Source organism: Trypanosoma brucei, chromosome 9 (genome assembly GCF_000002445.2).
Source record: "Trypanosoma brucei brucei TREU927 chromosome 9, whole genome shotgun sequence".
Classification (NCBI taxonomy): domain Eukaryota; phylum Euglenozoa; class Kinetoplastea; order Trypanosomatida; family Trypanosomatidae; genus Trypanosoma; species Trypanosoma brucei.
The window spans coordinates 1,287,708-1,313,608 of NC_007282.1; the positions used below are offsets into that span (position 1 = coordinate 1,287,708).

A 25,901-nucleotide genomic window follows, 5' to 3' on the forward strand; every position below is an offset into this window, starting at 1 on the left:
TGATGCCAATGCTACAACATGACTAACTCGCCAAAGGTGAAACAACAGCATTTACCCCCCTTTTTGCTTCGCTCTCCTGCGTCGTCGTACTTCCCAGCATCTTTCCCGCTGCACGCCAATCGACTACCAATACGGGCGATGGTGTTGGAAAATAACTACAGAGGAATTCCCCTATTTACACGTTACTTAAACTGCGTTCGTGCCGCTGACCGTCATGATGAAGAAAAAAAATGTGTGCATTGTGTCACCGCTCCCAATGTATGTAGTGAAGTGTAACCGCCAACAACGAAACGTCAAACGAATGACTTGCTAACAGTGAAGAGAGTAGGATTTCATTCCGCCGCGAAGCCTTTTTTTCTTCTTCGTAGGGAAGATGATCGACACCAAAATATATATAAATAAAGGATGCATGTTGAAAAGCGCATGCAACGCGTACTGCACGGCACTTAGGTACTATTGTATGGAAAACATCTGTTCCCCATAGACAACAGTTCCAGGAGGGGGAAACCGTCTGACGCGATCCAAGTTGTTCTTGACGCGCAGATGTCTATTCGTTCGCTTCACGTAACATTTATGTAGTTTTCACCTCACTGTGGAGGTACTCAGACAACAATGCAGAGAACACAAACATATATATATATATATATATATATATATATATGCAACTCTTTATTACTGCAACGTAAAATTTAAAGTGGCCATGATCACACCACTTCATCAGCCCCCCGTTTCCTCTGCTGATGTTCGCCCGGTACTGTTTCACACCTAAAGCTGTTAGATGCACCCGTGTTGCGTGGAGACAGTGGTGTGGTTGCCCCACGTTCAGCATCGTCTTCCTCATTCGCAACCCCAAACAACATGGCTTCGTATACCCGAGATGCGGTGCAAAACATGATGACTGATGCAAGAAATAAGGAGATAAAGATGACTTGTATGGGTATCACCGCAACAGCTGCTGAAGGATTAAAGCCGTCAGTCCATTTGTTAATCTCAACATTGGCTTTTGCCGCAATCATGCATGCCACATATATCATACTGCTGTAAACCACGAAAAGAAACGCAGAGGTACTCTTCTGAGATGCTTGCTGGTTTGGCTGCTCCACTTTGCTACAGATCATGCAGAAACATAAGTGAAGCAGTGCCTTCAAACCAAGACACGCAATGAGTGGGGAGAACACAATCCAGAAGGAAAGTGGTTCGTCCTTACTTTCCTCACTCTTTTGCATAGCACGAAGCATTAGAAGCGTGAAGAAGGCAATAGCACACCCCTCCTCAAATAACACCATGACAACAAACAGACAATATTTCTTGCGCGAAAACGTCACCTCTCCACTGCCATCTTCGGAATTCTGCACAAACCTTGACGGGAACAGATGAGGTATGATATGAAGGACACGCACTGCGTAAAACGCTATGGCCGGCGAAAGGGCAACAGGCCATGACAGCGCACCGCACAACCCAGCAACGAATGTTGCAATACTACCAACGAATAGTAGGATTTCAACCCCGACACATACACATAAAAAGTCCAACTGTTTGATTCCAGCAGCCAACAAACCTAAAGCGAGTAATATGGGGGGTGCCAGGGCAATCCAAAGAGGAATAAACACCACGGGCCATTTCCAACTCAATTCGTAGTCCAATCGAACAACAACAAGCTCTAACTGGAGTAACAGCAGTAGTATCAACATCATAACAAGGAAACACAGGAAACGGAAGGCGGACGGGTTCACAGGTACGTTCATTTCATTAAGTTTGTTTAGGGTAGCAACGCCCTCCCTTCCAAAGGTGTTGTACGTGCGTCGTTGCTGCTCATCGCTAAGGATGCTGTACGCCTCTTGCAAACGAGTGAACTGCTCTGTGGTTGTGCCATCCGTTTTATCGGGGTGAAGAATGAGTGCTAGTCGATGGTACGCACGCTTAATTTCCTGTGGCGTGGCATTTTCGTTCACTTCCATAAGTGTGTACAGAGAGCCACTGCATTTTCGACCCAGCATCTTTACACTTTTTGGTTATATATATATATATATATATATAGTGTTACACCCTATCTTCCTCTCCTACGCCGTTGCTCAATCGAACACAACTTAGCGGAATAATATTCGCTGTCACGAAAGAACAGGAGCTCCCCCCTTTTTTTTTGCTTCAGTTGTCACTGCGCCCGTGCTATCGTGTCCGTGTCCGTGTCCGTCAGTAAGGCTCAAGACAAGATAAACAAAACGTGCCTAAGTATTTATGTATTTACTTGCCCACTATAAATATAAATATATATATTTATATTCCCTTTTCCCTTTTCCCTTTCTGCCAGAATGTTCTCTCACGGAATTAGTCAATATTCTGCTTCGTATTCTTTCATTAAATTAAAAGATGCAGGGGACAAAGGAAGAAAAAGAGACAAAAATTAAATATTGCGGTATTCATAGTAAAGAAATGGATAAGAATTGTGAAGGTAATGACGTCAATAATACACCGACAGCACATAGTTGTGCATTGGAAGCTGTTGAAAACAAAAACCTGAGTAACATGAACGGAGATACGGAAGATCGAAGGGTGAGAACAAAAAAAGCCAGGGGGGGGGAAGAAAAAGAAAAAAAACAAAAAAAAAGATAAAGATAAAAAAAACTTTAAATGAAAGGTAAAAAAAAAGAAAAAATGAGAAGGTAAATGAATAACCGGCAAAAGAAAATACCTAAGCTCAACCGGAGGCGCTCTATTTTGCTTTTTTTTCTTTTTACAGTAAGCTACTGAGATCATACCTCCCTAGTTTTTGTTAAAGGTGAAAAAAGGGGGGACAAGGAAAGCGGTTAATGGAAGGAAAGAAAAGATTTAAGAAGAAAATGGTAGTACCAAAATATCTCACATACTCAAAAAAAAAAAAAAGAAAATTCTAAAAGAACGGAAGCCAATCATAGAAAAGGGAAGGAGCAAAGAAGAAGAATAGAAGTTGTATAGTGAACAACCGGTGGTAGAAGTGCTCACACTGCCATGTTTTATTTTCCTTGTGGGCGGCGACCCAACCAACAACCCATGTGTTTGCGAATGAAACAACAAAAGCACAAACAGTTAAAAAGAAAAGGAAAAAAAAAAGCATAAACACACAAACATAAATATATACACATACATAAAAGCATGGTCATTTAATTTTCATTCGCACGTCTAAATTATGCTCTCCATCTCCTATCTCCTTCCCCGTATTTCATGTGAGTTGGGCCCACAAAAGAAAAAAAGAGAGATCATTGGTTTCGTTCCTTACTCCCCTGTTGAGCAAAAGCCTAGTTGTCATCCGTAATAATAGAGCAATTCTTCACTTATACGCCTTTTTCAAATTACACAACCACACTGTTTGGTTGCATTTCTTCCTTCCTTCTTCTTTTCTTTTCTTCTTCCTTCGATTTGGTTACCCATTCCCCCATAAGACATAAAGTGTGATAATGATCTTGTATTGATGAAACGACAGTAGCGCCTGTAACCCTTTCCATTTTTCTCTTTTTTTCTTTTTTATTGCAAACTTAGAGCTTTAAACAACCGAGAGTGAATGCACACAAACGCGCTTATACGGACATACACCACCATGCGAGCATTGACGCATTTATTTTACACGCTTTGGTGGCTCCCTGCTGAGATGTTTCAGAGACCCGCCCCCAGCCGCAACAGTTGCAACTCCTTTCGTTTTGTTTGTACGATTTGAATCAGGCTGAGGTCTCGCCGTGCGTGCAGTCGCCCGCTCGCTGGTAGGGGTTCTGGAGGAAGTAGAACGACCTACAGTTGGTTTATCAGTTCTCAAAAAACGTGCTTTATTTTGATTCGCCGTGTCACGAGTGGCGATGGTGCGCCTTGCAGAAATACGCGGGGCAACGGAACTTTGACCACCGTCCGCTAGACCGCGTTTTTCTCTTTTCATTTGAGTTGCTGCCAGAAGCTCCGGGTGCGGAGCCGCGAGGAATGTTTGGGGCTCTCGAAGCATGGCTCCACCTTCCGAACATGCATCCGCAGCATCGGAATCTTGAAAAAATTCTGCATCGTTCTCAGGTACAGCTGTGGCGAGTGCCGCCGATGCGGTCTTGGATTGGTGTTGTTTGTCCTGTTGATATGAGTGTAAACATCTATTGTCATTTCCTCTAGTATCTTCAATATGTCCATGCAGTGACCTGGGAAATGGTTCCTCTACATCTTCCTCTAACTCCGCTAATCTCGTCTCAAGCGGTGTGTTTGGTAGGACGTCGGTCACTACACCCACAGGAACTGCACTTCCTTCATCTTCATACTGTCTCGTTCGTTGATCAAATCCAATGTGCGATGCCATCGGTATTGAAAACCGTGCATTAGACATTGTTAGTTGCGACGGGGCTCGCAACCGCTCTTCACTCAGCATGCTTCTATGTACATCTGTCGTATGTGATAAGCTGCGTCCGAGTCTGCTCGCGAGACCAACGCTGTAGCGCACACCCGACTGATAGCGCCACCGCAGGCCACTGTCACCGACTAAAATATGGATGTTGGACGTTGATGACAAGTTCGCGACAGCGCGCTGGGCCGCAACCGTTTCTTCATTTTGTCTAACGTCGATCAGGCGCAGGGATCTGAGGCACCGCATCTTTTCCTTGTCTTTGCAACCAACGAGCTCCTCCACACATTTGCGCATGCCTATTTGTGACATGTTGTTTTCCGAGAGCCTTATATAACATAGCGACTTACAGAAGGTTTGTTCCGCGGCCTCCGCTGCCTGTGATACGGGGGGGTTGCTATCGTTTTCAGCCATGAGAAACTGAAGCGATGTGTAGTTAGTGCTCAACCTCTCACGTGCCGAGGGAGACAAACAAAACGACATAATTGAGGATGACCGCGATCTCTGTTCATCGTGTACCAATGACACCGCTGAATGCTGGTGCCTCGAGTTACCCACGTGCTCCAGAAAGTCACGCACAATCCACGGCCCACTCGCGTCGTCCAACAAACAATGCTGAAGATCCAACAGAAAGAGTTCGTACCGCCCTATTGGCAACGTACATTCAGCGTCAAGCGGAGTGCTTTCCCTCTTCACCCTCGCCAATTGATCCTCTCTGCCCTCGTCCGACACGTTGTCCTTCATTGCAAGAACCAATTTGGACAGAAGTGCCGAAAGACATTGCGTAAATACCCGACGGTGTTCGGCAACGTGAAGACGGCGGCCAATGGACGCAGAAGAATCCACCGCAAGTCCAACACGACCCGCACACTTTGGGCAACACAAAACTTTCTTGAGACGTAAAAATGCCTTGGGGTCTCTCGTGTCAAGTTCGCTTAGAGCAGTTAATGTGCACTCCGGAATGAGTACCTCCGGTTCAACACCAAAATCAGACCTCAGAATGGATTCCGGTGCCTCGGGAGAACTCCTGTCCGCAAGCCGCAGCTCCGTGTACCATTTTAGTTCTTCGGAATCCCTTCCCCCATCGGCTGCTGGGGTCGACTGGTTTTCTTCTTTGGTACAGTCGGGTGCTGCAACACATGTGCGTAACACAATGGAAAGATCACTCCCCATCTTCCTCTTGAGTATTTAATCCGCCCTTCCACCCCTCAAAATAAAAAAAAAATGAATAAATAAACAACTGCGAGGTCAACAAATCTCACAAAAAACTCACTCAATTACGGATGTTTTAGTCTCTTGCAGCTCCTAGTCTTGCTTTTTAACAGACTTCAGCAACTGTTGGATTGAATGCCTAGCCTACTATATACAATGACAACCAAGTATACTACGTATCTACTGAATATATGTGAATGCGTATTTACCTAACCACTCTTTTTTTTTTGCAGCAAATCACCAAATCAGCAAAAAAAAAAAGAAAATAAACAATAAGCACAAGATACATTATTGTAGCCAGAAGGAAAGACAAAGGATGCGTGGCCCACCTTCACATCTCGCATACAGTTCATAAATTCTTCGCGTGACCAAGAGAGCACGGAAATGAAATGGAGGGAGGGAGTGAAGGTTGGGCGTGACGACAAAACCCACAACTAAATGTGAACTTCAATTACACACGAAAAATCTGTGTCGATTCTAAATATATCCCAACAGCATATTATACATTCCGGTAGTGAATCAAGCCCTAATAACTGCCCCTCCCCCCCCCCCGCTCCATGCAACCTGCACCCACAAAAAAACTACAGGCAATACTTCCGCTCAGTGAAGTATGTGTGGCGACCGAACCGCGACCGCCCCTCTACGGGCTCTACGGGCGTTTTACCGTGGACAGTCATCGTACATCCTGTTTCCGGGTTACCAGTATATAAGGTGATTGGCTCGTCTGAGAGATAATCATTGCAAAGTGAATCAACCACTGGTAACTCCTCCGGCAGGCAGTGAACCTTCTGGTAGGTTGAAAGATACACATTGTTACCATCCATTCCAACGTTTGTCAGTTGCTTACGCTCAGCTTCTGTCGCGTTCTTTTCCTCACGTGCGGCGTTCAGGGCCACTTGAAGCAGCACTCGACTGCGTGCCCCCAAATCTGGACGTCGAAGTGTACGGAGATCAGCATTCTTTTCGCAATAGTCCTCACGATTTGTTGTTTGCAGGAATCGAGAGTGGGGATTTCGTGCATCGGATGTTACATAAGGCGTAGATGAATAACCGCCAGTAAACCGATCGTTTTTCCCTGGGCGAATGGCATCGAGACTCGCTCGCAGTACTGTAGTCGAGGTAAAGTCCATTTGCCCTTTGGGGTCTGATGGAACTGGTTGTTGCGCGAGGAGATCATCCTCCAGCACTTTTTCCTCCTGCCAGTTTCCACAGAGGACCTTTCGCGAGCACGTTGCACCGTCTTTGTGCCGCTCCTTGTTGTAATGTTTTTCTTCAATCCATGTACCTGCGGGGCTGCATGTATCAATTGGCACGTACGGTTTCCGAGAGCGCAAGAGATGTGACATGTCAGGTCTCTTTTCCCCCTCTCTTCTCTTCTGAGGAGCTCTACGGTGCTGTATTATTTTTTTTTGTGTGTGTGTGTGTTTGTATGTGCACCTTTTTATTCTCCTTTACAACACAATAACAGCTTCCTCCTCTCGGTTGCTGGAGTTGCTGGAGTTTATCCCTTGTAATGAATTGTTGCTGCGAATGAAATGATGGTAAGAGAGATCAGGGGATTCAAAGTATCGTAATAACTGTTAAAGCATAATCTCAACATTTCTACAATGTTGTGGGTGTCGTGAGGAAACGTCTCACTGTCCCCACTTTCCATATTCTTTTTGTTGTTATTATTGCACTCTCCATCCCCTCGTATGGATTGGATGTATTTTTTTTTTCTTTCGCTTTAACTTTCCTCTTCCCTTTTTTTTTAAAAAAAGACTGTTAAGCGGCGTTATCGGGAATTCGAACATTACTTTAACTAATCTTAAACCGCATCGAACGCTTGTCCTCACCGTTTTTTTCCCTCCGATTCAAACAACCGTAAACTCCTCACCCTCCCTCTCTTTTTGCGCAACGGCACATGCGAGAGAAATCAATACAAGAGACGGACAGAAACATTCAGTTTTATGATTGATTCTCTTTCCTTACCACTCACAGTACAATGTGGCTACGGAATGATGAGTTGTGGGCCAAGCGAAGGATCTGCAAGAAGCCGAAGTAAAAAAAAACCAAGGGCGAAGCGACACACCACAACCTAGACCTTGAGAAACGAGTCAAACACTACGCTCCGAGTGAATTATCCACCGTGAATTCCCCATAAATGCAAGCAAGACGGGCTTCCGCTCTGCTTTCTCAACGCACCCACTTTGGAAGCTTACTGTATGGATTACTGGGTTTCTTCTCCTTCAGCTTCTTCCCGGCGGCCTCTGCCTTCGCACGTCTTGCCTCCAACTTATTGTTCACGAGTCCACTTCCGTCCTTCGCCGCGGAAATGCGACCTTCTGACAACTGCTTTGCCTTCGCTGTCAGCATTTTCTCGCGCCTTTCGTTGCCTTGCACAACACCGTTGACCATCTTGTAATATCTCGCAGCCTTTTTGCGGGCAACCTGCAGTTGCATCTTGCGTGTCGCCACTTCTTGCCGTTTCACATCTGCGAGTTTTCTACGAAGCCGATGTTCATCCGTCTCTTGCTGTTTGCGTGCCTCCTTTGCCTTCTGCTGTGCCAAGCGCCGACGTGCCACAGCTTCGTTGGTAGGCGCATTCATCAAGTTCAACTCGCGCTGTTGACGCACCTTCAAAGCAGATAATTTGGTGCGTTCAACAGACTCAGTCACTTGTTCATCCTCCCACTTGGGTCGTCGTCGCGCCTCTTGGAGTTCGTCACCAGAGAGCTGCACGTCGTCGTCTCTGTCTAGCTCCTGTGCGGCGACGTTCTCCTCGTCACTTTCTTCTTCAAGAAGGAGCTCCGCAGCCTTTCCATCAGGGTCTGTTGGTGTATACTGCGGGTTGATGAGCTTTCGGATCTCGTGCACGCGCTTTGGAACATATGAAACTATCTTAGGATGATCCCGTCGGGCCTCCTCCACGGCAGCAATGTCCTCCGTGCTGTTGGTGATGGCCACTGTGAAGGGCGAAACGTGCGGCGGGAGCTCCTCACCAATGCGGTAACCGTTGGGTGGAAGCAGTAGGCGCGCATTGAGACAATCGAAGAGATATTGCGGTTGAACGTATTCAATGCGATCATCTTTCTCAAAACCAGGTGGCAGTGCCGGTCGGTCTACTACAAAATGTGTAATGTTTTCGGCGACGTATCCTGTTGCAACACGGCCACCGCATGCCTTGATCACAAGTGCTGCATGTTTGTGCGGGACCTCACGCGATATGTAGAAGGAGAGTCCCTCAAATACGCGACGTACCTTCCGCAGCTCCTCGTCCATCAGCTCCACCCGTTTGGCAACTTGTCCCACCGTCCCGCCTAACCCTTGAACGGTTTCCTTGTTAGTGGTGTCGAAATTCTCTGCGTTTAGGTTCGGCTCTTCCTCCTCCGCTTTCTGCTTCTCCGCTAGGTCACGCTCCAACTTAAAAAGCACGAAGCGCATCAATTCAAGGTAGAACTCAAGGAAACTGATCATTATATACTGCTGTACACCTGCTGGAAATTTGTGAGCGTACTCATGCGGGCATAACCAACGCACACGCTCGCCACGAACAATGGCCTCAAAGTAATACCCTTTTATGGATATAAATCCCTTTGACAAGGCTTGGGCGCGCTCTACATAGCTATTCCACCGTTCGCATGTCTCGCGGGCCCGTCGATGAAGTCCAGAGGTCAGCGTGTGATGCGTCTCAATGGTACTCTCACTCGCCACTTCGGGACTCAGAAAAGCGTACAATGCAATCATAGACATGGCGTCATCAATATCCCGCACAGCGTCAGCGAAGTAAGGATAGCGCTCCTTAATTGTGGCAACAAGGCTATACTTGGGTTTAACCTTGTTACTGTGAAGGACTTTAAGGTCTTCAGTGAGCCTCATAGCCTCCGCCCGGCGAACCTTCTTTTCCCACGCGCGGAACGCCATCATGCGATCCGCCAGGTGATCCCGTACCAACCACTTAATTTCACGGGCAAGGTAATATTGCTTGTCATTGCCGCTTTGTTTCTGCTTGCTTCGGTTCAGAGCACGGGGATAAATACCCTTGAGTATGCAGAGGCGACGAAAGTGAATCGAGTCGACCTGCAGCAAACGCGTTGCCTGCATGCGCGTGAGGTACTTCTTCTTTTGGCGCTCCTTCTTCACGCGCTTTGACCATGCCTGCTTTCGGTGCATATTTTTTCGGTGCTTACCCTATCCTGTATCACCCACACATAGGATAAAAAGAATAATATTAAGAAGTTAACGAAGACAGCAACACTGACAAATAGGGATAACCGAAGTGAATTGTAACGAAACTGAGGTAAACGGTAAGGGAAGCGAATAAGTTCATATCCCATATAACAACACAAACACCTTCGAGTTCAAGAAGGAAACAAATAAATAGTACTGCACCTACCCGTTGAATGGTGTCACACTCCCGATGTTTTGTGTCCTTTGGCTACTGAGGGGCGTTATCCTTCACTGCAACACCACCAGCGGCGGTCTCCTCACAGTGTTCTTGATCTTCTTCATCCACCTCTCCCTCAACTCCATCGTACTCCTCGCTATTCTCCTCACGTGTCTTTTCCATACGCCACTGTGCCCGCTGTAGTTCTTCAAACGCAGCACTTTCAATGCGCATGCGCCTGTCATGCTCGCAACCGGGATATATTCCATCCTCGAACTTCCGGTCGAGGAGTTGAGCATCTTCAACGCTATCCGTGATGAATGTGTAGGGTGGCGTGAAGGTGGTATAGAGGAACGTGCTTCGGGCCTCCAACGAGGGGTAATCATCAGGCCATTCGCTCATTGTACTAAACCCCTCCAACGGGACGACGTGACTCGTGTCAGGAATCCGACGGGTAAAAAGAATACCGTTAAGATGGTCCAATTCATGCAACGCCATCCGCGCCCTCATCTTATCGAGGGTAACTTCAAATGGGTTGCCATCTTCTGCAATCGCCCGCACACGCACCGTTGACGGACGCTCAATGAAATGTAGCAGAAAACAGCAACTGGCACACGGCTCCCATGCAAAACAAGTTTTCCCCTCACGGCGTTTCTTTTCCATCCACAGAGCTTCAGCCTCAACAAAGGTGATGCTCTTTTGCTTAGCTATTTCCTCCACCTCTAGTGCGTCAAGGTTAATGGGGTTAATGAAGACAGTGCCATCAAAGAGGGTAAACATCTGCACGTTCCAACCAATCTTTGGAGCACACAAAGAAGGATATTGGTAGTAATGCCGCGCTGCTCGGACTCGGCCAATCATATCATTGAACTCACCGCGACGAACAAGAGAAATATCAAGAGGATATTGCTTGCACCATAATGAGCGTGCGGGTAGTTGCACTATGGGGTGCTCAACATGGAGGTTGCTGCCAGGCATATAAGCTGAGTCTGCATTACTATGAGTTGTGTTACTGTGAGTTCGTTTCGAAAATAACATATGGATGGTCCCCATGCCGTCGGTACCGTTAACAAAAGTGGGAGTTGATCTCGCTGAGTCGATACCGCGCATTATGCGACAAGATTGCCTAAAGAATGCATGATGTATACGCATCTCAATCTTAATCCCTCAACACTTCCTTTCCTACATGCATGCAGAGAGGCAGCAATCAAGCAGAAATAAATTGCAGGAACGTGTGATGCATGAGTATCATTGAAGGAGGGACATGGAAATAGTATCGTTCTTTTTGCAAAAAAAAATCCCATTAAAACGACATGTGGTCTTCTTCCGTTCCTTTGCAAAAAAAAAAAGAAAAAGCGGCGCCCCCCACCGCAACATTTTTTTTTAATTGCAGTTAAGGGTTAATTCAGAAGCGCCATAGAACCATCTGGGGCAGCACAGCAGATATATATATATGAAAGGAAAGTAATAGATGCAGAGACGTCTTTTCATTTCTGTTCAAAAATTAAAATATGGTGGCAAAGAAGGGGTTTAAACAGTTATCTATCACAAATAAAGAACGAAACACTGTTGCTGTGAAATTGAATCTATGTAGGAAAATATGAAAAATCATTCTCTCGCGTTCTTTTTTTTTTTTTAATGTTTCTAGGTAAAAAAGAAAAATGAAAAAAGATGAGCGACTGTACGTGTATCTAAAACGCACTCACATAACACCAAATGAAAAAAAATGTATGCGAAACTTAAGCAAATATGTTTCCGTGATATTTTACCCACCCGTGAACAGGAATCAGCGGGTGTCAGTGATGAAAAATTTGTGGAAGAACGAAATGATAAAACACACACATACACACAAAAAAAATCCACAGGCACGGTGAACAGAGAGTTTCTTGTCTATTCTTCAATGTCACTCTACGTCCACACTAATAAATCACGCACTTGCGTTGAATTCAAATGGCTTGTATGGTATGAAACCCTCCGTGGTGAGGGTGTTTGGGGTTGGTATGTTTCGCCAAAGACTATATTTGATTTTGTCACATGCTGCCCAGCGACGCGACCCACGCCACTTCTAATACGAGGCGATACCAACACTCCAGCTGGGTCGTAGAAATTATCTCCTCCTCCTGGTGCCGATGTGGCGCTTATGTCTCCTTTGGTTGGTGTGTTGGCGGTGCAAACACATTGACGGCCGTCCCTATTGTCTTCACCTTCTGAGAAATGTATGGGCTCTCGGCTGCTGGACAAACCACGGGGACCAACTTCCGCTGGAGACTCATCGCCAAAAGGTGTTGTGCAGTGCCTCCGGTCTGGGGTACTTGTGACACCTGCGGCGGCTGGATAGTTATTTCTCGGAGAATACAATGGTGTGGCAGATTGGCTCACAGCCGTCCTCCTCACGTCCAGATCAGTTCGCCCAACCAAGAAAGGTGAAAGAGAACGACAACGCTGCGTCGCTTCTTTACGGCGGCTCCGGATACCAAAAATATCATGATCCAAATACCCTGGATGCCCCTGCATCGATTCTGTGACACGGGGAGGCCGCTTACGGGGAGGTAAGGTATGTACGGGTTGTGTGGCCTCAAATGCATCCACGCCCTTCCTCGTGCGGATGCATGGACGTGGTGTGGTGGCGGCACTCGACCGTTCCTTTACCACAAGATTTCCGCCAAGGTTATCCCATCGGTACGTCGACAACTGGTAACGGACTCGGCGCCCGGGTGTGATCGGATTGTACTCCTGTTCGTCGGGTCTGAAAGGATGAAATGTGGCTCTCCTTTGTGCAACCGTGTTGGGACGCCGCCCCAGTGGTGTTGTTTTTCGGCGCCCCTCTTGGGAATAAATGAACCGCGCCAGACTTCCCAGTCCGTCATCGTGTTTTACTGCAGGTTGCTTTCGCACAGAAGGGGTTGGAGAGGTAAAATCAAAGATTCGGCTTTTATTCATTTGATTTATTTTTGCGGTATTAGCGCGCGCCCTGAAGGGGTTCAACTCGGGATCCACGCGATGTTGCATCTCATAGAGGTACCGCACATCCTCCTTTTGGGTCATATCTAATCGATAGGCGTCCGGTCGCATGTCCTCTAACCGCGTGTTACATAACAACCTGGATAACAACTGACTGGTCGACATGTTCTCCAGAGAACCATTTGGTTCAGGGGTTGGGTTTCTGCGATTACTTTTCCGGTCACCTGAGTTGCTGCGGTTACTTTTCCGGTCACCTGAGTTGCTGCGGTTACTCTTCCGTTCGTTACCAATATGGGATCCTTTACTTGGAGTAGATCGCTTGCCATCGGTCTTTATGGAGGAACGTCGGTGCTCTGTAGTTTGGTTCACGCCGGTATGAGCCGCTCGACGTGCCGACGATGCACCACTGGCAACCAAGTTTTTCCTTGTCGGCGTCCCGGACATATGTGCTTCAACTACTGAGGTAACAAGTTCTTTTAGTAAGTAGAAGATCGAAGGAATAGATGAAATCACAGAGGATGGGAAATGGGGGTCAGGTTGTTGGTGATTGCACATGTATACGCCTGTATCTGTGTGTGACTTCGTTATGCTCGACACAAAGACCAACAATAGCCGAAGAATATCCGAACGCTGAGTGGTACGTTGCGAGAACGTTCAAAAAAGTCAACTACCCAAATACGTCAGTGACAAACTGTAAAGTGGTGCTAACCCACGTGTTGTTCTTGCTTTGGAGCAAAAAAAATTACATTCTGTCAAACGGAATTCCTGCGCCTTGACTTCTTCGCATTCCCACCACCCTCACCCGCGGGCACAATGCCTTCCCCTCTTTCTGCGACTAAGAATTGAAGCGCACAGCACGCACGGGTACATTGCTTCGGAAGCAATGCAGGAGGGTTCTCTTCACCGAAATTACGCGACAAAGAGTGAAACACACCATGAGGTATACATTGCCGCACATGTTGGGAACCATTTGCTTCCTCAGCCGCCTCCATGTAACTCACCTGTTGAGTGTCGCCGCATCCCAGTAAACCACTGTCACCCACTACATTTCCGCAACTGGAACCTGTATCTGCCACAACACCAGTCGATCCACTGTTCTGAAGGGGACCGGAGCGTGGGTACTTCTCATTTGTGCCTTGGTGCGGCATCAGGGCAGTATCTACAGACGCACGGAGTGAAAGGGAACGCACATCCGCAGCGAGGCGCCTCTCGATTTGAATTGCATACGCGGCACCATAAGATCCGAAGCCAGCAGTGAAGACAGGGCGTGCCGGCTCAACATTTTCCACATTCACATACGTGGCCCTGCCCTCGGCGGAGGGTGACGTGTGCAGTGGGAGTGCCACATTCAACTCTGTTGTCTTTGTTGGGTTTGTAGATTCCTCCACCGAAGGTAGACCATCGCGAGCAACAGAGGGGAACTTGAGGCGAATACCAGTGTGCAGTCGTTTCGGCCTTCCCGATACATCGCACCACGAACCGTTCCACAACCACGAGGGAATTACCTTTGGAACAACAACAGGCCCACTGTAGTCCGCAATAAATGCAACCTCGTCTTGTACGTTCCACGCAAATCTTTGATACTCCATGTGACTGCAATTCACACTCCAGTGCTGCAGCTTTCTAAGTCCCATCACCACCAACCCCGTTGTGTGTCTACCATCAAGACAATGAATGTACAAGGGATGCTGTTCCGCATCCGCAAGCATCTGTAAAACCTCGCTCATATCTGTGGGCATCAGTTGTGCCTCACCCTTATTCTGTTCTACTTGTATATGACGAATGGTGATGCCTTCAGCGGCGGCAAACCTGGAGAGATCATAAGTAGGCTCCTCCGGAGTTAACGACACAATAGTGCGGAGCCCAAGACTGCGGAGAAACGGAAAATTCCGCAATGTGGGGTATGCACCCCTGTAAACTCCTTCCTCCACGATGGCAAAGCGCAGTGGCGGTACAACATTCAGCAAAGCCGGGTCGAGTGTGCGAGAGACCATAATCTCACGCGATGATTGTGACTCCTGTAATGGGGGCGAGTGAAGACTTTTCATTATAATTCCCGCAGACCCGCGAGCAAAACAGTACCGCGAGCACAAGCCCGAAGGGACAACACGCAGCGTCCCTTTCGTCAATTTCAAAAAGCAAAAAAAAAGGAGGAGGGAAATAGAGAAAGAGAAGAAAAGGGAGGCAAACTGATACATGAAGGATTAAAAGGGGGAAAGCAGCAGTAAGGAATTCGGAACATATGTCCGTATCATCCGGTCGAGGAACTCGCCATCACCACCAACTCCCTCCATTTCACACCCTTCGCAGGTCCGTTAAGCCTTTAAATAATGTGCCAGAACCTACGCTGTCACATCTTTCCCTACGCGTGCATCACAGTTTGTGCCCGATTAACACGCCGCCCTCCACTTTCCGCCCCCCCCCTCCTCTCCGACATGTTCGTCTCAGCCCCCTTTACTGGGTCCTCACACCACCTTCACCGACTCCATCCGTCAACATTTATTCTGTGAAAAAATAATAATAATAATAATACGGGCGACACCCGCCAAGGACACGAAGCATACAAGTGAAAACAAGAACTAAACAAGATGAAGAGTCGCAATGGGTGTTAAGGTTACAGCAGATTGAATACGTTACTCGTGCTGTTATAAGTGTATATATCTTTCTGCAGAGTTTGGGCTCATTCCCACCTGACGAGAACACCCGACGAAAAGTTGTTAATTACGAAAACCTTAGCAACCCCCTCCAAGTGGTTACAATGCTGCTGTAAGTTTGTCAAGGCCGAGCATTCGGGTTGGAAGGGCCCAAAAGACGTACGCGACTAAAGCACCACCAGTTGCCGCTCCATGTTCCTCTGGCTTCGTGGTGAAAATGCGCCACACGTCAATAACCATCACAAAAGCAGTGAGAACTAGGAAAGGAACGGGCGGCTGTTGAATAAAGTTAAGGTGTCTGAAAATGATGCCCTCAACACCCACAAGACCGAGAATAAACGGATTGGGGCCATAACATCGACCACGTACCTCCAGAGGATCCATTCCATAATACAACTCAAAGTTTTGGCGTGCAACATGAATAAGACCACCACCAAGTGTACAAAGGGACGCAAAGAAAGTCATTCGAGCATTGCCGAGAAACCCTAGCATCGTTTTTCCAAACTCCCAGAGAAGCCAGCAGTCAATCAAAAGCTGCAGAAGATTCTCTTGGTAGAGGGCATTGGTGAAAAAAGGATATATTCTCCCCGCATTTTCATGTGACAGCGTGAAATGTTCGACTATAAAGTCTCGCAGATCATCACTCCCAGAAAAGTTCATCAGGAAGTACGTGATGACGTTGGCGAGGAAAAGCAGCATCACAACATTGATCGTGTGGAATGGAGGAGGGAATGGTAAGTAACCGGCGCCGGCGTTACCACCAAACGGATCCTCTTGCTTCTGCTCTTCATCGCCACCTTTATCCCCTTCGTTCCGCTGCTGAACCTGATGGGTCCCAACGAGTTGACCGGAAGGTTTTTTCGGATCTCGCAGTACAGCACTGCTACAAAAAGTTCGACACGAATCCTTGTAAGCACCCGCGCCCATACGTACGTTTTGATTCCCTTGCATGCGGTACATCATCAAAAATGTGGACCTCGCCGGTCCCACGAGTGAAACGCCGTTGTCGCGGAGGAATCGGGCTGGAGCACCTGTCACTCGAGGGCCCCTCAATGTTTTAATTAAATGCATCGGCGAGTACCGTAACATCACACCGCCTTCGTCCTCTGAGTGTGCCGGATCGAAGGAGACTCCACAAAGAGAGGGCCGTGTGTGGTTTGTTGTTTTTTTTTCTTGTTTTGTTTTCCTGAGGAGGGGCTCACGAAACGAAAAAGAAAAAAAACAGGGAAGGGAAGGGAAGGGAAGAAGGATGGGAAAAAAAAAATAGGGGATGTTAGTGTACCAATACAACAATAAAAGGGCGCAACGAAACAAAAAAAATGCCCCTGAGCACGTGCTAAGGAACTCGCTGCGACGTGCTGAGAGATCAACAAACAAAGCACCACTCAGGGTGTCTGTGGCGCCAAACAAACGCAAATGCCAAACACATTAGTAGTCAAGTCGTGAAATGATTCGCCACTTTTCAATTTATTCTCTGGCCTTCGCATGTCGCGGCACTACCCGTACCAGAATATTCTCAACTTCACGTTGGTCATCTTCCTCCCCAAAACCGTACACGCAAACACACATACATTCAATCACAGTTAAGTGGTGCAACAGGATCAGACACCTCATTACACGTATCCAAAACAACCATGAAGGTCCACAAGGTTCACTCAACACTTCTCTCCCTCCTTATTATCTGTTCTCTCGTCCTTTTGCGCATGTTTCTGCTGCTCTGCATTCTTCATTGCGCTACGTTTCAACTCCAAAAGTCGCAACTCTAATGCATCTCTGTGAAGGACATCACGCAACCGCATTCGCCGCAGTTTCATGAAATTCATTTTGCTTCGGATCACTGGACTCGGCACCGCCTTAACGCGCCCGAACGATGGGGGAAGTTGCGAGGCCAAATCTGTAAAACTGATATGTTCTGGTACCCCTATGAGTGCCTTCGCCTCGTCAAGGTCGAGTACATCAACCTTCACTATATGCCGCACTCGCCATATTCGCTTTCGCACTTGCGGAATGTCCGGCACGATGGTTGTTTGTCCCTTGAACTCAAGTCGCAGCTCCCGCAGCATTCGATTAACTTCCCATGAATGTTTGAATGGATGATCATCGCAATGCACAATGAAAATGTTCCCTACACGGCGATACGGCCCCGGTGCAATTGCTGCAGCATCATGTAAGTTCATTTCCTCATTAGATGCTGCTGATGTAACACCACTTCCGGAAGGAGTCGAAGCATATGTCAACATTTTCAGCCCCATGGCGTGGTGTAAATGTTGTTGTTGAGCACTAAAAGTGGGCACCCACATGCGCCGCATCATTTAACGCTACTGACTTGCACCACAATCTTCATGGAGGGCGCACGGGCAAGGAATATATATACATAAAGGAGGATAAAAAGGGAATCAGAAAAGAGAATGAATGAAAGATTTCTGCTTTACAAAGATATATATATATATATATATACATATATACATATACAAACATTTGTTCGAATGGATAAACGAAAGAGAGGGGGAAACGAAAGTAACCGAAAAACAAAAAAGAGGGAAGAATAGCAACGATAACTATCTTCCCGAGAGCGCGTACAAAAAAAAAAGGTAACTCTTGGCCCACAGCAATAAAGGAGTGAAATGGAAAGTATCCCAAACTTGAAAAGGGGGAGAAGTGGAGGTTAAGCAGCTCAAAAAGAAAAAAAAACATGAAGTACACACATGTGCCCACTTTTCATGTTTTCCCCATCTCAGCCAACCGCCAGATAGAGGTTCCAACTCTCACTTTTGTTCTCCCTTTTTCTTTTTTAAAAAACTTTTGTCTCTTGAACTGTTTTTTGTCCTTATTTTTTTTTCTTTTGTCTTGTCGTTACATCTCACTAACGCATCTGACCTTTCGCCCTCCTGACGCCTTCACAACTCCATACTTTATTTCCAATATGTTTGATTTAACGCCATGGCAAACATCTGCTGTCAAAAGAAATACAGATGTGCGGTGGTATAAAGAGATAAGGAAATACGTCGATCAGACGACAGAAAAACGAAAAATAGAAAAAGCTTCCTGCGGCTTTGTGGTACCCCACAATCAAATATAAACATATAACTGTATCTCGGTTAGTAAGATTCCCGCATGGAGTTCACCGAATTATCAAAAGGGTAAAAAAAAAAACATGCTGCTCCACCATGCATAGTAGTACGCCTGATTCTGCCTTTTCCTTGTTGTTGTTGTTGCCGCTTTTGTTTCATTACTTTTGATTTGGCATCGCTGCCTTCCCACCGATGTATAACATATATATATATATATATATATTCGTTGTTTTGTTCAATATTTGACGGCGTTATCAACCTAGAAAAAAAAATTCCTTCCACTTCCCTCCTTGTATTATAATGACACCATGTGAGGCGGCATGAAAATAAGAGGTATTGTTTCATCAAAATTAACACATCAAAAAAGGAAGGGGTATCATTCAGAGGAAATATAGAGAACAGAACTGCAACTAAACTAAAATTAATTGCGAAGGCAAAAATATATAACCAAACAAATACATATATCATCTGACTCATTTGTTTTCTCCCCTTTCCCCCCTCTTCCATCTCCTTTTCCACTGCGTTCACGAAGAGAACGCGATATGGAATTTTTTTTTTAAAAATGGTTGAAACCAAAACATAAAGCCAGGTAAAGTGACTTACGTCCCTCACAAATGGTTTTTCTCCCCCTTTTTTTTTCATTTCAAGTAAAACAACAAATTCAGTTCCGTTGTGGAACAGAAAGGTATAATAAACAAACAGGGGATGTAAAGCACACATCATAATAATCATAATAATTTTTTTAAAAAAAAGTGGTAGGACATATATGCTGACAATGAAGAATGGTAACGAGAACGTTACCATTGCTAAATCTGCGAATGTTATGGGCAACAACCGGAAGGATAAACAAAAAAAAAAAGCAGTAATAGAAACCGGACAAAAACTAAAGCAAATGAAAAAAAAGGTATATGGGATGCCAAACATGGATAAATTACACACGTTTCAGGTGCTTGAGAGCGAACAAAAAGAAAAACAGAGAAACCAAAAACTACAATAACAAACAATGTAGAATCACACGGATGCAGCCGACAACAACAATAATAATAATAAACTAAATTCAGAAACCACAGTCGGTGGCCGTATCTTTTGTTCTTCTCAGAACAGAAATTAATCCCGTGAGGTTTCCGTCGCAGCCGCCGCGGGAAAAGTGCGCCAAATCCTCTTCCTTCGCACGGTGACACGAACGAATCCACCTCTAGTGCTGAATGGGGTTCCACTTGAGTAATACATTCCTTACATTCACTTCCAAAAAGGTGTGGAGTCACGCCTCTGCGCTCCCTGTTGCCATTTCTTTTTTCGTTCTTTTTTTTCCCCCCCTCCTCCCCAACACGCAAACCCAACTGGCCCACTTTACACCAACGACAAAAAATCATCTCTTCCGAGCCCCGTTCGCTGAATTTGTCCTTGAAAGATCGTTCGATTCGTGGTCCCCTTCTCCATTGAGCAACATAAACAATTGCCTTACCGCGCTATTGGAGCGACTACCACACAACGAAAGAAAATCTCCGGATACGCTTGTGGACATGCGCAGTACATCCAATCCATGCGTTTTGATGTCGTTTTCCTCAATATTTTTCTTGCGCCCACTTGATGTAGTGGAATTGCCGCAGTGTTGTAACATTTGACTAGTTTCATCGAACGCACTTGAGTGCAACGCCGTGCACGGGGGCATTCGAGGGTTAGCTGATGACACATCTTTCCTTTTCTCTTTCGCACTCGGTAATCTTTTTACATTTAAGGAGGGCGTTTGAGCCACGGGCGCTAGAAATGCTGCGTCCTCCTCCAACTGAGAGGAACCACTTTTTGTTTTTTTGCTACGCTGAAGGGAAGTGCGGCGTTTGTTAACGCTCGTCTGCACCTCCTCGACACTTCGGTCGTCAACGGATGGTTGATCAGCGGGCGCATACTTCACCTTCTTTGAGGTTCGCGTACTGTTGGCGGTGGTGGTTCGCAATGCATTGGGCAGCTCCACTGCAGGAGTGGTGTTGGATGGTGCCACGGTGGTTTGAGGTCCGGGAGCCTCTTTTGATGCTTGACTTCCTACGCCCGTGAGATTAGGAAGGCATTGCCGAACCACTTCAGGGGATCCGCATCCACTTTCACTCCCAAAGCGGTAGCTATCAAAACCCCACCAAATACGTGTGGAATCTTTCTTCGGTGGTGTTTTGTCTGTTTTTTTGTCCTTCGTTGGGCTCTTTTTCACTACCGAATCACTCCTTGAGTATCCACTCACCGACAGGTCGTTCCGCTCTGTCACCACCGGGGCGTTCTTTCCCACAAACGCGGTGGGTTGATCGGGATTGCGGTGGATATTCGGCAACTCTGCCGCTACGTGTGCACAAGTGCCCAAATACCCCACACGCATGATATCAAGATTTCCACGGCTCTCCTCGTCTTCACTGCAATGACGCGTCGGATCCCGCATGCGAGAAATGTGCAGAGGTGACCCCGGTGTCTCATCGCGGGCATTATTTTCCCATAGGGTTGATGTCAATGTTGCGCCTGAATAGGGGGCATATGCTGCCGCTAATGAACTCGAGTCAACAGCTGCGTGACCCGTACGGACGCGCATATCTGTGCGACGAGATCCAACATCCCTACCGCCAGGAGTCGACTCCACTGAGAAGGGCGGCGTAACCCTTGTTTCCATGACATTCGGTCGTGGTGTGCGTGACAAATTCTGCTGCAAATGGTGTTGTATGACATTGGCTAGGGGTCTTGAAGCCAACAACGCTGGGGATGGTTGACTGTTCGTTCCCTTGTTGCTCGATGTGCGGGCTGTTCCACACTTCTGACTGCGTGGTCGCTGTTGCTCAAAAGGAGACATGTCGTATATGTGTCTCTGTTGCCTGATGTGCTGCGGTATTCTTCCACTACAACGCGCACGGATTATGCAGCGGCTGATGCAACGTCTCAAAAACAAACAAAAAACAAATGTAACTCGAAAGAATGAATGTTCACGTTGACTTCTGCGTTTGAAGTGTTGAATGGGAAGCTTGGTGCGCTTCAGAACTCCCCGCCGCCCTCTGGAAACCCACGGCTTCAATGATTAGTGCCTTCTGGTTGCCGAGATTTACACCTTTGGATAGGCAAAAGCGAAAATGGAAAAGAAGATTGCTGTTACCAAACCAGTCAATAGTTATGACAGATAACACATAAAGCGTTGAGACGACTGTTCAGCATCACCCAACAGCAAATATTGAATAGATTTAGGAGAGCGCAGAGACAGACACAACAACTATAACCAAAAAAGAAAAAGTGACAGAGGAGGGGGAAAGGAAGGGAAGAGGTGAGGGGAAGGGAGGGGAGAAGAGGCAAAGTCATCTGCTTTACTTATAGTCGACTCTCACATTTCCATCTTCGCTTCCTTTTTTTTCTCCAACTCCCCTTCCCTCCCTCCCCCGCCCACAAATATATCTATATATATACCAACGAAACAACAACAACAACAACAAACAAATAATGTCGAAATTCCAAGCACACTTGTGCTTTTCAGCACAATCAAACTGCAGCGGCCTCTGATTTCCTTCCTCATTCTCTTACCTTCCTTCATACCGCAAGTATAAACATACATAAATAACGGAATAAACACGGTGACGGTAGAGATAATATTTCACTTTCAGGGGCTCTGGTAACAAACAAACAAAAAGAAAGAGAGAGAGAATGGGGATTCAGAACACGAGGGTATGAATAAAATAGCGACAATGACGGCGACGACATAACAGGCTCGTGCAGACAAAAGTAAACTGATCATAGTTTAAAAACAAAAAGAAAAATGCGCCACACTAACGAGCTCGAAGTGGGCCAAGGGGAAAATGTGAAGTAGTTTCATCTAAATCATGAAGAAAAAAAAAACATTCGCGTATTTACACGTGAGTGTAAACATATTCATACAGTCCTGCACGTGCATGCACTATATATGAGTATAAAAGGTGTACATTGGTTGCGGTATGTGAGCTGCATATAATTCATCAACTTTTCCCTTCTCTTCACAGTTACACTCGATGCGAATTTCATCCCTTCTTTCCACCTCACTTCCGTTGTTCGTTCCCCCACTTTCTTTATTTTCTCCTCCTCCTTTTCATCTTTCCTTTTTTTTCCTTTTTGTTCTGCTTTGAGTCCGTTTTCCTCCCTCTTCCTTTCCATACTTCTTTTTGATTCTTCCCTTCAGTGGACCATGTGGATACGGCAGAAAATGGAACAGGTAATGGAAAAAAAAAGGCAAAGACAAAGGCAGAAGCAAGGGAATACAAATAACAACGCTGCCACCAACAGGGCAGCGTGAACGAGTTCAGTAATGCAGTAAACAGACAAAAGGAGTAACAACGATGGAAACAAAAATGTTCGAGATTGCCCACTACCACACAATGACAATAATAATCTAACAATGGAATGCGTGAGTTTGGATACACACCTTCCATTGGGTTACACGAGAGTTACATTTTAAGGGCTAAACATTTGGCATTTCCTCTCTTCCCACCGGGTCTGCACCACTTATGCCTCTGTGTGACGGTAAAATATTACCCACTCCTCCCCTACATCTCCGCTGTCGTGGTCACCACTCCTGACGGTGCAGAGTTCTGCAACATCTTTATCTTCGTTTTATCTGCTCCTTTCTCGATACTTTTCCTTTTCCTGATCTTTTTTCGTTTTAATTCACTCTCTCCTTTTCCTTCTCTTGTAGCTTTGAGGGGGTGTTTCATTTGTAATTTCTTTTCTTTTTCTACAAGCACGCGTAAAAAGTCCCCTAAGCGCATCACATTTAAAACTTCTTCACCCTAACACCCTCCTTTTCTCTTGACTACTCTTAAGGAAAACACTTCCCTGATCACCTGAAGAAGCAAAAAAAAAAACCTAACTCTAAAACGGATGTGAAGACCGTACATGAACAGCTGCGCAGCTGCACTTACTGGATGTTTCACACATCACAAATATGATATTTTTTCTTACTCACAGCAAACATGAATATATATATATATATATTAAAACGCCAGAACATCCTTCTGTTCATTCCGTCCTTTGTTTTCCCCCATCCAATGACTCCACATCATCTCACCGCGTCCACACTTGACTCATTAACGCACACTACTCGGGTTTCCCCGCTTTCCAGGCGCGGAGGCGTCGTTTGCTATCTCCAGGAGACGACAAATAACTGGAAATGGATTGCACCAATGACTCTGCACCAACAACTTCCTCACCACCTCCCCGACCACCAACTGTTGTGATTTGCATAGCATTGCCCCTACCCACCTGTTTTGCCGTGTCTCCGGAGGATTGCCGCTGCGCGGCACTGCCATCCTCGTATGACTCCTCCAAACACTCCTCTCCATTAGAATCCTTATCACTGTCAACCACCTGCTCCGTCACGACACGATGTGTGGTAACCGTACGCACCGTCACCACGTCACCCTGATCTGTTTTCTGCATAGTGGTGTCGGTATGTGTATTCCGCGAGTTGCCAACGACGCGCGAGTCATGGATCACTACTGTACTGGGGACCGATGTGTGGCTGAACCGACGCCGCAGTACTTCAGGGGACGCATCAGCGTTCGGACTACTTCGTGAAACGGGGATGCTCGGGCCCCTATCCGGTGTCGTTTCCCCTGTGCTGCCGTCGCCACCAGCCAGCACGGCCCCATCTGGCAGGTCATTCACAAAATCATTTAGGAACGCCATATCTTCGTTGGTGGCAACCTTTGGCCGTGGCATCCATACGTGACGAGTTACGGTGCGACCAAGTACACTTTCAAGTAGGCACATGGCTCTATACATCTTCCATGTTGCCTGTATTTTGGTTGCACACTTACCCTTCGACCAATGTTCCATACACTTTACAAGATAATCCGACCGCCGTCGTAGCTGGATAATCCATGGGTGATCGTAGTCATACACGACGCAAAGAATTCCGAGGCACCGGCGAACCAACAACAAGGCGCGGTTGTACAAGTGCAAGTCCTCGTATATCTGGGCGAGCTCAACCAGGGCCGGTATGAGGAGCTCCGACTGCCTACGGTGTCCTATTTCCACCACCTCTATACATCGAAGCAGCAGCAACTCACATGGAGATGCCTTGAGTTCACGTGTCATTTGACTGCGCAGTACAAAGTCATCTTCTGTGGTGTAATTCGGTTTTGTCACCTTCGGGCGAGGAATTTTAACCACACTCACTGTGGGGCCAACTCGCCGCCGCGGCTGCTTTGGAACGATGGACTTGAGAACCTCCTGATTCAAGCTAAATATACTAGAATCGGATAAAACGCTACTCGTAAACGAAGTATCGGAACACACACTGCTATTTGACGATGTAGGGGGCTGTGCCTGATTGTTCGCAAATGTAAATCCTATGGTGTTTCGTTCCTGCTCGTACCATATCCTCGCCATACCCACCATAGCTAACACATAGCGCTTCAGAACCATGTACATTTCCTTCTCACCTCGTGCCACGCGCGTCTCAGCGATCTGTATGGCGCGTGCGTATACTGTTTTGGCGCTCTCTACATCTCCAAGTGAAGCAAAAACGTCACCCTCCTTCTGGTACACTAATACCGCAAGATGATCGAAGCGATGGGCCGGTACCTGCTCAAGAAGTGGGTAACAGCTGTGAAGAAGCTGAAGTTTAACTGTTCCTCTCACGTCCACCAGCCGTTCGGCCTCCTTGACAGCATTCAGAACCTGCAATGTCGCCTCATCTGCTTCATCCACTACATGAAATTCCTCGTCACCTCGGGCGACCTCCTCCTTATGGGTTTTATTCGGCTTCTTCACAGCGGTATTTCGACTGATGATGGAACTTCTGCTCGACACCTCTCTGGTGTGGCCATTCACAAGAAGTTTAGCCCGTGTATTACTTTTAGCCAAAGCACTGATGGCGGCATTGTCTGACGACGCTCCAGCCCCCATTTACCCCTGATCGAATCTCTTGTTTCTTCTACAAGAATGAGAGTCCTTCACCGGTACCGCCCGCCACTACTCTAATTGTTTGTGCTACGCACGGACCTAAGAAACCTCCGCAACAATGTAACAATATATGAAAATTTCAGGACCTCACTGCAATTCTTCTCCTTCTACCCAGTTGATTCTTCCCCACCCCCCTTTTAACTTCCCCTTTGTTTCGACTTCTTGAAGTGTTACTTTCGTCTGCTTGATGTTTTATGTATTTAGAAGTAATGAGGCACCACCACTGAAGCACCCGGTAATGGAAGGCAACGGAGATGCAACCTCTAATTTTGTTGTCTGCTCCCACCAAACCACGCTTGCAAACAGACAAAAATCAATTGCACACGGAAAAAAAA

At 46.6% G+C, this 25,901-nt stretch overlaps 16 protein-coding genes across 16 annotated transcripts, besides 15 other annotated features; 1 reads left to right on the plus strand and 15 right to left on the minus strand.

Annotated features, from left to right (window-relative positions):
* Positions 1-629: 629 nt before the first annotated feature.
* Positions 630-661: a microsatellite.
* Positions 662-704: 43 nt separating this feature from the next.
* Positions 705-1,997, minus strand: Tb09.211.0140 (chaperone protein DnaJ; the record flags this gene model as incomplete). Its single annotated transcript, XM_822060.1, has 1 exon — positions 705-1,997. One exon carries the CDS (start codon positions 1,995-1,997, stop codon positions 705-707), a length of 1,293 nt encoding a protein of 430 aa, XP_827153.1.
* Positions 1,998-2,013: 16 nt separating this feature from the next.
* Positions 2,014-2,037: a microsatellite.
* Positions 2,038-2,253: 216 nt separating this feature from the next.
* Positions 2,254-2,281: a sequence feature (AT_rich).
* Positions 2,282-2,355: 74 nt separating this feature from the next.
* Positions 2,356-2,754, minus strand: Tb09.211.0150 (hypothetical protein, unlikely; the record flags this gene model as incomplete). The annotated part of the gene is made up of 1 exon (XM_822061.1): positions 2,356-2,754. The coding sequence occupies one exon, from the start codon at positions 2,752-2,754 to the stop codon at positions 2,356-2,358; it is 399 nt and encodes a 132-aa protein (XP_827154.1).
* Positions 2,579-2,653: a sequence feature (A-rich).
* A 598-nt stretch (positions 2,755-3,352) lies between the features above and the next one.
* Positions 3,353-3,390: a sequence feature (CT-rich).
* A 199-nt stretch (positions 3,391-3,589) lies between these two features.
* Tb09.211.0160 (hypothetical protein, conserved) lies at positions 3,590-5,518 on the minus strand (the record flags this gene model as incomplete). Its single annotated transcript, XM_822062.1, has 1 exon — positions 3,590-5,518. One exon carries the CDS (start codon positions 5,516-5,518, stop codon positions 3,590-3,592), a length of 1,929 nt encoding a protein of 642 aa, XP_827155.1.
* Positions 5,519-6,138: 620 nt separating this feature from the next.
* On the minus strand, positions 6,139-6,903 carry Tb09.211.0170 (hypothetical protein, conserved; the record flags this gene model as incomplete). The annotated part of the gene is made up of 1 exon (XM_822063.1): positions 6,139-6,903. The coding sequence occupies one exon, from the start codon at positions 6,901-6,903 to the stop codon at positions 6,139-6,141; it is 765 nt and encodes a 254-aa protein (XP_827156.1).
* An 829-nt stretch (positions 6,904-7,732) lies between these two features.
* Positions 7,733-9,709, minus strand: Tb09.211.0180 (hypothetical protein, conserved; the record flags this gene model as incomplete). The annotated part of the gene is made up of 1 exon (XM_822064.1): positions 7,733-9,709. One exon carries the CDS (start codon positions 9,707-9,709, stop codon positions 7,733-7,735), a length of 1,977 nt encoding a protein of 658 aa, XP_827157.1.
* A 265-nt stretch (positions 9,710-9,974) lies between these two features.
* On the minus strand, positions 9,975-11,075 carry Tb09.211.0190 (metalloprotease-like protein; the record flags this gene model as incomplete). Its single annotated transcript, XM_822065.1, has 1 exon — positions 9,975-11,075. One exon carries the CDS (start codon positions 11,073-11,075, stop codon positions 9,975-9,977), a length of 1,101 nt encoding a protein of 366 aa, XP_827158.1.
* A 756-nt stretch (positions 11,076-11,831) lies between these two features.
* On the minus strand, positions 11,832-13,439 carry Tb09.211.0200 (hypothetical protein, conserved; the record flags this gene model as incomplete). Its single annotated transcript, XM_822066.1, has 1 exon — positions 11,832-13,439. One exon carries the CDS (start codon positions 13,437-13,439, stop codon positions 11,832-11,834), a length of 1,608 nt encoding a protein of 535 aa, XP_827159.1.
* Positions 13,440-13,636: 197 nt separating this feature from the next.
* Tb09.211.0210 (hypothetical protein, conserved) lies at positions 13,637-15,082 on the minus strand (the record flags this gene model as incomplete). The annotated part of the gene is made up of 1 exon (XM_822067.1): positions 13,637-15,082. The coding sequence occupies one exon, from the start codon at positions 15,080-15,082 to the stop codon at positions 13,637-13,639; it is 1,446 nt and encodes a 481-aa protein (XP_827160.1).
* A 311-nt stretch (positions 15,083-15,393) lies between these two features.
* Positions 15,394-15,416: a sequence feature (AT_rich).
* Positions 15,417-15,637: 221 nt separating this feature from the next.
* Tb09.211.0220 (rhomboid-like protein) lies at positions 15,638-16,627 on the minus strand (the record flags this gene model as incomplete). The annotated part of the gene is made up of 1 exon (XM_822068.1): positions 15,638-16,627. The coding sequence occupies one exon, from the start codon at positions 16,625-16,627 to the stop codon at positions 15,638-15,640; it is 990 nt and encodes a 329-aa protein (XP_827161.1).
* A 134-nt stretch (positions 16,628-16,761) lies between these two features.
* Positions 16,762-16,783: a microsatellite.
* Positions 16,784-17,193: 410 nt separating this feature from the next.
* On the minus strand, positions 17,194-17,850 carry Tb09.211.0230 (hypothetical protein, conserved; the record flags this gene model as incomplete). The annotated part of the gene is made up of 1 exon (XM_822069.1): positions 17,194-17,850. One exon carries the CDS (start codon positions 17,848-17,850, stop codon positions 17,194-17,196), a length of 657 nt encoding a protein of 218 aa, XP_827162.1.
* A 28-nt stretch (positions 17,851-17,878) lies between these two features.
* On the minus strand, positions 17,879-18,232 carry Tb09.211.0240 (hypothetical protein, unlikely; the record flags this gene model as incomplete). Its single annotated transcript, XM_822070.1, has 1 exon — positions 17,879-18,232. One exon carries the CDS (start codon positions 18,230-18,232, stop codon positions 17,879-17,881), a length of 354 nt encoding a protein of 117 aa, XP_827163.1.
* Positions 17,975-18,009: a microsatellite.
* Positions 18,233-18,461: 229 nt separating the features above from the next.
* On the plus strand, positions 18,462-18,617 carry Tb09.v1.0560 (hypothetical protein, unlikely; the record flags this gene model as incomplete). The annotated part of the gene is made up of 1 exon (XM_822071.1): positions 18,462-18,617. The coding sequence occupies one exon, from the start codon at positions 18,462-18,464 to the stop codon at positions 18,615-18,617; it is 156 nt and encodes a 51-aa protein (XP_827164.1).
* Positions 18,618-18,636: 19 nt separating this feature from the next.
* Positions 18,637-19,533, minus strand: Tb09.211.0250 (hypothetical protein; the record flags this gene model as incomplete). Its single annotated transcript, XM_822072.1, has 1 exon — positions 18,637-19,533. One exon carries the CDS (start codon positions 19,531-19,533, stop codon positions 18,637-18,639), a length of 897 nt encoding a protein of 298 aa, XP_827165.1.
* Positions 18,811-18,832: a microsatellite.
* Positions 19,331-19,361: a sequence feature (AT_rich).
* A 445-nt stretch (positions 19,534-19,978) lies between the features above and the next one.
* On the minus strand, positions 19,979-21,436 carry Tb09.211.0260 (hypothetical protein; the record flags this gene model as incomplete). The annotated part of the gene is made up of 1 exon (XM_822073.1): positions 19,979-21,436. The coding sequence occupies one exon, from the start codon at positions 21,434-21,436 to the stop codon at positions 19,979-19,981; it is 1,458 nt and encodes a 485-aa protein (XP_827166.1).
* Positions 21,437-21,873: 437 nt separating this feature from the next.
* Positions 21,874-21,924: a sequence feature (G-rich).
* A 120-nt stretch (positions 21,925-22,044) lies between these two features.
* Positions 22,045-22,064: a microsatellite.
* Positions 22,065-22,620: 556 nt separating this feature from the next.
* Positions 22,621-22,778: a sequence feature (CT-rich).
* Tb09.211.0270 (hypothetical protein, unlikely) lies at positions 22,671-23,030 on the minus strand (the record flags this gene model as incomplete). Its single annotated transcript, XM_822074.1, has 1 exon — positions 22,671-23,030. The coding sequence occupies one exon, from the start codon at positions 23,028-23,030 to the stop codon at positions 22,671-22,673; it is 360 nt and encodes a 119-aa protein (XP_827167.1).
* Positions 23,031-23,232: 202 nt separating this feature from the next.
* Positions 23,233-23,289: a sequence feature (CT-rich).
* A 284-nt stretch (positions 23,290-23,573) lies between these two features.
* Positions 23,574-23,597: a sequence feature (AT_rich).
* A 97-nt stretch (positions 23,598-23,694) lies between these two features.
* On the minus strand, positions 23,695-25,509 carry Tb09.211.0290 (hypothetical protein, conserved; the record flags this gene model as incomplete). Its single annotated transcript, XM_822075.1, has 1 exon — positions 23,695-25,509. One exon carries the CDS (start codon positions 25,507-25,509, stop codon positions 23,695-23,697), a length of 1,815 nt encoding a protein of 604 aa, XP_827168.1.
* Positions 25,510-25,901: the final 392 nt, after the last annotated feature.